The sequence below is a fragment of the Letharia lupina genome (assembly GCF_014066315.1).
Source record: "Letharia lupina isolate WasteWater1 chromosome Unknown contig_3, whole genome shotgun sequence".
In the NCBI taxonomy this organism is placed as follows: domain Eukaryota; kingdom Fungi; phylum Ascomycota; class Lecanoromycetes; order Lecanorales; family Parmeliaceae; genus Letharia; species Letharia lupina.
The window spans coordinates 2,262,322-2,275,304 of NW_023502972.1; the positions used below are offsets into that span (position 1 = coordinate 2,262,322).

The window sequence follows — 12,983 nt, forward strand, 5'->3', positions numbered from 1 at the left end:
ATCTTCTTTAATATATACTTTATCGATAAAACTTTAAATACTATTAATTTATCTTTATATATTAAATTAAAGAAATTAATATCGCTTAAATTTTATCTCGATTATAAAAAATCTTTATTATTTTCTAAAGTATTAATAATACTTAATAAACTCGATAATTCCAATATTTTCTACTATAATAGATTATTATATATATATTAAACTATTATTACGAAAGTAGCTATCGCAATAATAGCTTATATTTATAAATTATTAATATTTATTTTATTTAATAATTTAATTAAATAAAAATAAATTACTTTATTAGCGAAGATTATTCTTATTATAATTTCTAAGCTTTTTATTAAAGAAAGTATAATAATTCTTAAAGATAAAAAACTCGATAAGTTTTCTAAGATAACTTTTATAAATAAAGAGTTTTTAAGTCTTTATAATAGCTCTGCTTCTTTCTTAAATATTCTAAATATTATATTAAAATATAATTTATTAATAATTTAATTAAGAGGCTAGAATAATACTTTAATTAAATTAAATCTAATATATAAATTTTTTTTTATTAAGATTTCTCGAGTTATCGAGAATAGATAAAAATTACTTTTAACGATATTTTTAATAAATTAACGATTCTTCTTATTAAGTAAATTTATAAATATATAATTATTTTTAAGAAACTTTTATAATTAAAATATAAGAATAACGATATTATAAGTAATTAAATTAAGTATTAAATAAATTAAAAAAGTTAGCTTAGCTATTAATTAATAATATTAATAATTTTTAAAAGAAAGTAGATAAAGATTAAGAAATCTTATAAGAAATTAAGATTTCTAAAAGAAAGATTTCTATTCCTTGTAAATTCTTAATTAAAAGTATAATAAATATAGAGAATTTATTATTAAAAGTGATTTCAGATAGATATTATATTATAAGCATAAGTATAATATTTTAGTAGTAAAGTTATAATAATTCTTCTAAGAAAAGCTATAGTCTAAGATATCGAGTGTTAAGTTATACTAAGTTATATTAAGTTTTAATATCTTCGGCGGTAGATATAGCTATAATTATAATATCTTTTCCTCTTAAAAAAAAGCTTATCTCGAGCGTTAAAGAAAAATCTATAAAGAAAAATCTATAAAAAGTATTAATAAGTAGATAGATATTAGCGAGCTTCGATAATAGTATTAAGAATTTCATCGATGTAAATATAGTCTTTTAGACTTATTTATTTACTAAGTATTAAGATAATTTTAAAATTTTAATTCTTATATTTAGCGATTAGTAATTTTAGATTTAAGAATTTAATAGCGAGAGTCTTAATAGCGTCGTTACTTTTTTAAAAAATAATATTAATATTTCGCTTAATTTATTCTCTATTATCGTCGTCGTTATTACTTTTAATATTAAGAATTTATTTATTAAAATCGCTATCGCGTTATTTTAATATAAATTAAAGATTATTAGCGCTTAAATCTTTTAATTAATAAAGATAATAGTAATAGATAGATTAACGACTTATCTAAATAATCTAATCTCTATATTTTTTAATTTTACTAATATCTTATTTTTCGAGTATCTAATTTTTAAAGAGTTTATTATTAATAATATCGAGATAGAGTTAAATAATAAAATTAGCTATATAATCGAAAATAAGATATTAATTAATAGAGTCTATTTAAAAGAGCTTAATATTAGCGTTATAATTAATATTTAATTAAGATATTAAGCTAGTCTAAATTATATTAAGAGAAATTATAAATTCTTAAATCTCTATTATATATTTAATAAAAGAATTTCTAGAATATTTTAATTTTTTAGAATTCTATAATTATTTAAATAGATATTTTCTAGATAATAATATTATATCATTTTTTTTAATATCTTTTACTAATTTATTAGAGTATATCTTATCTTTTATACTCTTTTAAATAATAATAAAAAGCTTATATATAAGCTCTATATATTCTTTAAGATTTTTATATAATTAATATATATTTTATATAATAAAGCGTCTAACGCTATTTTTATCTTTTTATATAATTAATATATTACAAAATATAAAGTTTTAGATTAATTACTCTTTCGAATTAAAGTTAAACTTTTAAAATTTAAATCTATCTTTGATATATAATTTTATTATATAAAACTTTTAAAAGTTAAATAAAATTATAAGAGTCTTATAATAAAGAAGAATTTTTTTTAATAATATTATTAATAATATTGATAATAATATAGATAGAAAATTTATTAATAATAAATTACTTCGATTTCCCGATATAGTTAATTTAAAACTATAATATTATATTTTTAAACTTTTTTTTATTATTTAAATTATTAAAAATCTAGTAATTTATTAATTTATCGAGATCTTAATAAATAATAAAAATATCTTTATTCTTTATATCGATCGCTAATATTTTAAACTCTCTTAAAATAATAAAAATTATATTAAATAAGTAATTTAATATTTATAATATTAATATTAATAAATTAGAGATTAATAAATAACTCGATATTAATATTAGTAAATTAAAGATTAATAAATAACTTAATATTAATATTAATAAAGATAATATTATTATTAATAAAGATAATATTAATATTAATAAAGATAATATTAATATTAATAAATAAGAAGTTAATAAGTAATATAATATTTATAATATTAATATTATTAAATTAAAGATTAATAAAGAATATAATTAAAAGTTACTTTATTTCTAATTTTAATTGATATTTAATAATTTTTTTAAATTATAATAAACGTATTAGAGTATTTTATTCGCGTTTTTAAAAATAATTTATTAAAAACTCTAAAAATCGATATAGCTAAAAGCGGGTTTTAAAGTAATATTAATTATTTTTCTAAAGTAATTCGAAGTTTAATTTATTTTTAAAATTATAATTAATAATATTTTATAGCGAATTTCTAGATAATTATTAAGATCTAAGAATAAAAAGTTTTTATCTTTATCTTATAAGTTAATATCTCTCTAATAATCTTATAAATAATAAATATAAAAAACTTTTAAGGTTTCTAATTATTTTAATATTTTTATATAAATCTTAATTTAGATTAATTAAAGAATATTAAATAGAGAATAATTATTATAATTAAAAGTATAAATAAATAAGAAGGTAAAAGAATAGCGATTAATGTTTTTTTTTATCTAATAAAGATTTTTATCGAGATTTAAGAGTTTAGCGATATTATTAATAACTCGCTAAAATATTTTATTTGTAATATAATAAAGTAGCTTTTAAGTTAATAATTATAAGATATTTTAAATTAAAAAGTAGAGATATCGATTATTTAGTATTATAAAGATTCTATTATAAAGCTTAGAAAGATTTTTAAATTTAGATTTAATAAGATAATTAAAAAATATTATATTATTATATTATAAAATCGATATTAAATAATTTTTAAAATTATTTATATAAGAAATACTAGTTATAATATTTTTTTAGATATCGAAAAATATAAAGATATTAGAAAGATATTTTTAAATTTCTTTTTAAATAAATCTTAGATAATAGTAGTTTATAGTAAAAAAGCGTTAAATATAATTATTATTTATTTTAATTTAAAATAAATTTATTAAATAAGAGTTAATCTCTTATTTAGAAATATTACTATATCTATACTTTAGCTTTTAATAAATAATATTATTAAAAAGTTATAGAAGTATTACTATTTTTATAATAATATTTATATATGTAATATTTATATATTAATAAAGAATTATAAAATATAGTTAGAGTAGAATATTATTAATTTAAAATAAAATATAAATATATTAATATAAATAAGAGTAAAAGTATAATAATTATTTAATAAATATAAGTTTAAAAGATTTAGATCTATTTTAGTTTATTCTTACTTAATAAATATAAATTAAATTATTTAAAAAGCGAGGATTTAAAACCTTATTTTCGAGTTTTTAATTTTTTAAATTCCTTAATTATTTTTAATATATTCTTTTAAAATATATTCGTTAATTTTTAAATAGTTTTAAAATACTCTTTTTAATATACTCGATACTTATTCTTCTTTTCTTATTTTTCTTAATATATAATTTTCTCTATTATATATTTCTTCTATCTTTGAATAATTATAAATATAAAAAAAGATATCTCTTTATTAAAAGAGTTCGATTTAACTTATTTTAGATAAATAATTAAAATAATTAATTAAATTTTAGATATATTAAATAAAAGTTTTAGCTTATAAATTAAAGTGTTAATCTTTTTAAAGATTTTATATAAATCGACTTTTTTAATTAATAATAAGAAATTTTTAAAAATATAATAATCTACTTTTTTAGTTTTAATTAATTTAAAATATATATTATTAATTAGATTAGAGATTTTATATTTAATATTATATTTAATAATTATTTTAATTTATATTAGCTTAATAATATTAGAAATATTATTTTAAATTATCTTTTAAATTTTAATAAAGTTTATAAATATTAAATTTTATCTAAAATTGTATTTATTAGAAAATCTCTAGATTTAATTTTATAGAGTGCTTTAAAAGAGATATTAAAAGTTAAGATATTCTCTACGGTATTTAGAGAATACTCTACTTTTATTAATAAGATATTTTAATTTTTTTTATATTTATCAATAAGTAAATATTATAAAATTATCTCTATTATTTAATTTATATATTCTATTTACTTATCTATCGAAAAATAATAAATTATTATTATTTTAAATATCACTTTATATTTTAAGGATAACGTTCTCTAGAATATATTAATAAATTTAGAATTTTAATTAAAAATTAATTTATAGAGAATTCTCTAAAATCTATAGATTTAATCGAAATATCGAATCGCTTAAACTTCTATTATATCTTTCTTATTCTCTAAAATTAATTAAATAAATTTAAAGAATTTATTAATAACTATTAAAATGTAATTATATTTATTAAAAATTAAAAGTAATTTAATTATAAAGTCTATAGATAATTTTTTTAATAATTATTAAAAACTTTTGATTAGTTAAAGCTATTTATATAATAATTATTAAAAAAGTTTTAATAATTAATATATTAAATAATTATTAATATATTTTTAGAAAATAAATCGAGTTATAGAGTTAATTATATACTTGATATATATCTTTATAAATATAATAATTATAATTATAGTTTAAAATTCTATAAATTAATCTTTTAAAAATATATAAGTAATTAAATTTTTTATTTAATATATAGAGTAATCTTAAATTAATATCGAGATAATAGAATTAATAAATAATTTATAGATTAAATTCTAAATTTTTAATCTTCTTTATTTATTTCTAGATTTATTTATATATATAATCGAAATATAAATTATTAAATAAAATTATAGAAATTTTATTAAGGAATTTTTTTTCGATTTATATTATTATTATAGAAAAAACGCTAATTATATTTAAATCTTTTATTAACGCTTTTTTTATAAATAAATCTTTAATAAGAAGCTATAATAGTTCGTTAATATTATTTTAAATTTTTTTAATTCTATATATAATTTTTATTTTAAATTAAAAGATTAATAAATATAGAGCTTATTTATTTAATCGAGTAAAGCGATAATTATTAGTTTTATTTTAAAAAATAGATTTTAGAGTAATATAATTAATAATTATTATAAAAATTTTATTATCGAAAAACTAAAGAAGCTTAATTAATATTTAAATTAGAGTATTAATTTTTAATTTTATAATCTAATATCGAGTTTTAATATCGCTAAAATTACGCGATAGAAATAAAACTAATTATTTAATTTTATCGATATTAATTTAATATAGTACTATTTTATAATCTTTCTTTTTATTATTATTAATATATAATATAAATAAATAATTAAAATCTAAGAAAGCGAGTATTAATATATTATATAGTTTATTTTTTAAAATTTTATAATACTCTAAATTAATTTATAGATTTAATACTTTAATAATAAATATATTTAATTTAAAAGTTTTAGCTATTTTTATAAGATCTAGATCGATGTTAATTAAAAGTTATTTCTTTTTTATATAATTTTATCGAGATCTATTCTTATTAAAGTTTCTTCTAAAATTTAAAATTTTGAATTAAATTAAAGATCTAGCGATAGTTATATAATATTCTATAAATTTATAATAATAATCGAAGAAACCTAATTCGATTTTTAATTATTTAAAATTTCTTAAAAAGATTATTTTTTAAATTATTTTAATTTTTTCTTTTATAATATTAAAACTAAGTTTAAAAATATAATATTCGAGAGTAATAATATTTAAATATATAAAATAATACTTAGAGAGTAAGAGAGTTACCTCGCTTTTTTCTAGTAAATCTAATATTTAATTAAGATATTTAATATATTTATTAAAAGATATTAAAATAATAATAATATTATTAATATAGATTAGAATAGATTATTAAAAATATAAAATAAAAAGTCTTTTTATTTAATATTAAAAAAAACTTAAGATATTTATAAGACTTATAATAAAGATTTTCAATTATTCTTACTCTTAATAAGAACCAAATAGTAGCCGGAAAGGTATGATATTTGATATGGGATTTGGGCAATTTTCGAGATACCATCCCAAAAGGTATAGAATATTTCTAATCCCACTCGGTATTTTATACATAAATTACCGTATTTTAAAATCGTCCTGTATAAAACAGACTAGCCTAGTTATAGGGCTTTAAGAACTATAAGATTCTATAAATAGATTATAAAAATATAAATTTTCAAAGAAAAGAAGTAAAAGTTGAAAAATTCTAAGTTCAAAAAATCCCATACCTTTCCGGCCAGTAGAACTAATAAAAATAATTTTTTATTAATTTAATAGTTTAATAGATTATTAAAAAAATCCTTAATTAGATTAATAAATAAGAAGATTATTAATTCGTCTAAAGCTTTTAGTATAATATTCTACTTAAAGAGTAAGTAGATATTGAGATATAATTTAATATTTATCTTTCTTAAATCGATAATAATTTAAAATTTACTATTTTTTTATATTATAGATATTAATAAGAAAATAATTAAAGAAATTTCTAGAGATATCTTTTTAATATAATTTTACTTTATTAGCGAGTTTAAAATAAAATCTATAGTTTAATAATTTCGCTAAAATAGATTATAAGAATTTTATTTAAATCTAGCGAAATTAATCTTATCTTTAAAAGATATTAATATTTTAATTTTATTATTAAAACGCTTTAGACTAGATTAAAATAGTATTTAATATCTTTTAAATATCTTTTTAATTTAATTTTTATATTTCGATCTTTAATATTTAAAAATATCTATTTATAATATTATAACTTTCTTATAAAGATATTAATAAAATAAAAATTTATTTTTATAAATTTAATCGAGTTTTAAAGAATAAATAATTTTTTTAATAGCTAGCTTTTATAAATTTTAATTAATTTATTTTCTAAAGTTAATTATAAAAATAGCTTAGAGATTATTATTAATTATAATTTAAATATTTAATATAAAGATTTTAAGCTAAAAGTTAATAATAAAAGTAAATTTAAATAAATAAAAGTATTTTAATATTAGAGATCGATATTTAATAAAAATATTTTAATTTATATTTAATTAAAAAATCGTAGTTAATATAGCGTAGATATTAATTTTTCTTTATTTCGATATTTATAAAACTTTTATTTTTATTAATAATATAAATATAAATAGCGATTTTAAGATCTTAATTTTAATTTTTAAAATTTTTCGAGTTACTTAAATAGAAATTTTATCTCTATCTTTTATAATAATAGAATCGAGTTTTCTCTATTAAATATTTATTTTATTTAAATTTAGAATATTAATATTAATAATTATATTATAAGATAAATTAAATATAATATAAAGCTCTTTTAAGATTATTATTTCTTTTTTAATTATTATTTATATATTAATAAAGAAGTATATATAATTTCGCGATAGTAATACTCTAGCTTCTACTTTCTTATAGCGAAGTTTTCTTTTATTAAATATAAAATAAACTTTATTCTAATTAAAAAATCTTAAATAATATTAATTAGATATTAAAAACACTTTAGAATTAGAGTTTATATAAAAATGATATATTTATTTATTTATATTATAATAATTATATATAATATTAAAAAACTTCTTAAATACTATATTATTTTTCTTATTATTTTTTAATTTTATATTTATAATGAATATTAATATAAAATCTAAATTATTAATATTTTTAAAAGATATTTATAAATAATATTAAGAGTTTAATATAATATTTAAAGATATATTTATAGCTAATATAATAATAAAGTTTTTTTTAATTAAATTTTAATTATTAATTAGAAGCTTTAAGAGAATTCTTTTTAGCTTTTCTCTTTTATTAAAGCTTTTAAAATTATATAAATCTGGAAATTATAGATATCGAGATCTTTCTCTTTTTTATTATTATAGTTTTTATTATTATTATTTTTATTATTAATATCTATTTCTTCTAAATTAATCTTTATAATCTTTTAACTACTTTTTTAATAATTATTATTTTAATAATCTTTATTATAATATCTATAATAATAAGATAATAACTTTTTAAATTAATATTTATTTTTTTTAATTTTAAATATTTTTAATAATTATTTAAATTTAATATTTAAATTAATTTTAAATTTAGACTTTATAGTCTAAATTAATTCTTTTATTATTAGATATTTAAAAATTATTAAACTCTAATTAATATTAGAGCTATTGATAAATTAAGCTTTTAATAAAATTTATTTATCTTATAAATACACTTTATCGCTATCTTATTATTATAAATTTATCTATTAAAATTTTTAATTATATCTCTCTTTTTATATATAATTATAGCGAGAATTAAATTTATATCTAATCTCTATTAAAGATATTTAATAATTATGTTTTTATTTATAACTTCGATATTATATAAATAATTTTTTTTTATTAAATATTAATTTAGCGTAATAAAGAAATTATTAAATTAAAACTTTATCTTTTTTATCTTTTTTAAAAATTTAAAATAATTTAATTAATACTTTTAAAGAAGTTTATCTTTCTATATTATTAGATTATAATTTATCTTTTAACAAACTTTTATAAAAAAGTTATTATATTATTTTAAAGTATCTCTTTTTAAATATATTAAAAATACTTAAAAAATAAAAGTATTATTTTTTAATTTTACGATATATTAAAAATAATAAATAAAGAAAATCGCGAAATATTTTTAATAATTAAATATTATAATATTTCTTAAATAAAGCTTCGAAGTTTTTTATTAATTTAAAGATTTTTAATAGTTTAAATACTTATATAATTAAAAACTATTTTAAAAATTTTTATATTTTTAAAAGAGGTATTTATTTTAGATATATAGATAATTATATTTTTAAAATAAATAATTATTTTAATTCTAATAATAATTAAAATTAATTTTAAGTAATAATTTTTTCTAGAAATAAATTTAAATCTAGAGTTAAGATTATAATTTTAATAAAGCTTTATATTTTATTAGATAACTCTTATTTATAAGTAAATTAACTTATTCTTAATTACTAAATAATTAAACTTTTTTAATTATTAATAAAATTCTTAGATAAATCTTTAGAGTTTCGAATTTTGATAAATTTCTAGAAGAAGATTTAAACGAATTTTTAGATCTTTTAATATTATATTCTAGCGAGATAAAAAGATAATAATTTAAAAAATTAATTAATATTAAGATAAAGAATTAATAATTAGAAAATCTATTAAATTTATAAATCTTTTAAATATATATCTAATTAAATCTTCTTTAACTTTCTAATTATATAGATCTAAATAATCTATTTTTTAATTTTAATAATTTTTAATAATTTCTATCTTTTAAGCGCGAAGTATTAAAATATATATTTTATTAAAAAAAGCTAATATTTATAGAAATAGTTTTAAATATTATTATTTAATATTAATAATAAATAATAATTAGTAAATTTATTTATAAATTCGAAAAATAAATTAAAAGTACTCGATTCTCTTAATTTTTCTCTTATTATATTAAGTTAAATTTAAAAATCTTTTTAGCCGTCTAATATATATTAAATTAAATTTTAATTTAGAAATTATTAATTTATTTTAAATTAATAAAATTTCTTTTTAATCTCTAATAGAAGTTAATAAATAGTTTAAATAATATTTATATTAATATTAATTAGAGATTTATATAGAAAAGATAATTTATAATCTAATTTCTTTTTAATTAATTTATTAATAATTATTAAAATAGCTATATAATCTTATTAATAGATATTTTTAAAATATTATAAATTTTTTAAAATTTTTTAAATCTTAATTAACTCTTTAATTTAATTAGTTATATATTTTATAATATTTAATTATACTATTAAACGTTTTTCTATAACTCTAAAAGATTTAATAAATATAAAATCGTTAAAATTTATATTAAGACAATTTTTAGAGTTAAAAAAATTATTTCTTTTAACTTTAATAGATTCTCTTATTTTTATTAAAACTAAGATTAATATTAATAAAACTTTTAGAATTACTTTTATAGATAAAGATAATTTTAAAAGATTCTAGATTTAATTAATATTTTATTTAAAGAAGTATAAAATTAATTAACTTTTTTTAAGTCTTCTATCTAGAATATAGATTAATTAAAATATTAATAGTTTATATATAATTAAGAGAATTTAAAATTATTTCTAATAAGATATTTAATAATATAAATATTAATAAGATTAATAAAATTCGAGTTCTCTTAAAATAATTTTATATTTAGAAAATTATAACTAAAATAATAATTTAAGAATTTTATTAATAATTTATATATTTAAAGCTAGCTTAATTAAAAAATTAATAAATTAATAAATATTTTTTTAAGCTTTTTAATATAATATAATTATAATTAGAAATTAATAAAAAATAATTTTAAGATAATAAAGTTAAAGATAATAGAATAGATATAAATAAAAGCGATTAATATATTTCGAAATCCTTTAAAATATTTATCGATTAATTTACTATTAAAATAATCTCGATTTAAAATAATAACTAAATATATTATCTTTAAATCGAATATTAATATTACTATTAATTATTATATTATAAATATAAATATAATATTTTAATAATAAAGTTATAATAATTCTTTTAAGAGCAGCTATAGTCTAAGATATTAAGTACTAAGCTATATTAAGCTATATTAAGTTTTAATATCTTTAATAGTAAATATAGTTATAACTATAATAATAGAAGTAATATATTTAAAGAATTTATATAATAAAAGCTTAAGATAAGATTTAAAGAATAAGCTTTTTTTAAGAATAAGCTTTCTTTAATTAGTCTAATAAAAAAACTTCTAAAATCTCTTAATAATTAAGAAATATTAAGAAATAGTATTACTATTATATTATAATAATAATAAAAATTTATAATTATAATATATAATAAGCTTAATTATTTCTATTTAGAAATTTACTATTTATAATAGTAAGCTAGTAAGCTTAGCGAGATATTTATTTAATAAGCTTATTTACTTAATAAAGTAAGTATCTTATTAAGACTACTTATATTTTTATAATAATTATAAATTTAAATTAACTTATACGATAATAATAAGCTATTCGATTTTAATAAAAGACTTAAATACTTAATTAGCGATCTCGATAAACTTATTCCCTTCGCGATTAACTTTAAAGAATTATATAATAATCGTAAAAAATTGTTAAAAGTCGCGAATTTCGCATTTCGATTAATTATTATAGGTATTTTATATAAAATAACGATTAATATAGCGATTTTATGATTTTCTACTTAGACTTTAGAGAGGGGGTATATCGTAATAAGCTTACGATATGATTGGTCCCCGAAGCGAGGAACGAGTGTAGGGCTGGCCATAGGGTACCTCGCTAAGCGAGTCTGAATACTGAGACTATGCTAAGGACTGGAATGGATCAACTACGTAATGAGTTTCGCCAGCAACCAAGCCAAATCCTTCCAAGTGTCGAACACCCTCAATTACAGCGAGCCACTCAGCCAGTCACCCGGCCAGCGGCTCAGTCAACACTACCTATTCTATCAGATCAGCCAATCACTCAGTCAAAGCAAGAGGAGGAAACATTGCAGCAGGCAAATGCGGAGAACACTGCGGAGAAATCAAGCGGCAACAAGGCCACCTTCGTCAAGAACACGGCTCAGCTCTCCGAGATCCCACGTCATATGCTCTCCACGACCCCACGTCAAGTCACCACTCAGCAAGCGGAGAACGACACTACAATTTGGCCTGCTATCTCTGCATACCTAGGCAATATCACATTGTGGTACATCACTGCAATGACTACACAAGAGGAGGACCTACTACGTCGATCGCAGCCAAGTCATGATAGCCAATTGGGCCACTGCAGGAGGAAGATCGTACGATGCATATTTGGACGAATTGAAACCGTCTGATGTCTTGCTCCGGTACTATTCGAAGGGCTTCGCTGCGGCAGGAGAACTCGTGGGATTCACACTACTAATTGGCCCGGCATCTCCATTCCTTTCCGACATTCAAAAAATCATGTATGTATACTTCTTGCCATGAGGACATGGCCTTTTTCTGTTCTTTGTGGGCACTTGTTACGGATCAATCCTCCACACTCGGTACACCTTCCTAATCAGGCCCTTAGCGTGCCTCTCTCCGCACATATGTGCCTGCAGACCACATAGATTAATAGAACAACTTTACACCACACTAATATTATGATATTAAGAACTATTCCTTAATATTCGCTTATTAAATTTACTTGATAGTCGGTAGCCCGCAGCTCTAATTAAAAAATAGATATATATTATTTACTTTTAAAAATAACCTTTTTATTTTCTACTAAAATTTTAAAATTCTTTTTTTAAATTATAGAATATAATATAGACTTTTAGATAAAAAAAGAGTTATTAAATTTAGTCTTATAAATATTTTAAGATAAATAAATT

At 15.6% G+C, this 12,983-nt stretch overlaps 1 protein-coding gene across 1 annotated transcript; it reads left to right on the forward strand.

Annotated features, from left to right (window-relative positions):
• Positions 1-11,945: 11,945 nt before the first annotated feature.
• On the forward strand, positions 11,946-12,594 carry HO133_007475 (uncharacterized protein; the record flags this gene model as incomplete). The annotated part of the gene is made up of 2 exons (XM_037298366.1): positions 11,946-12,425; positions 12,487-12,594. 2 exons carry the CDS (start codon positions 11,946-11,948, stop codon positions 12,592-12,594), a joined length of 588 nt encoding a protein of 195 aa, XP_037157001.1.
• Between the last annotated feature and the right edge of the window lie 389 nt (positions 12,595-12,983).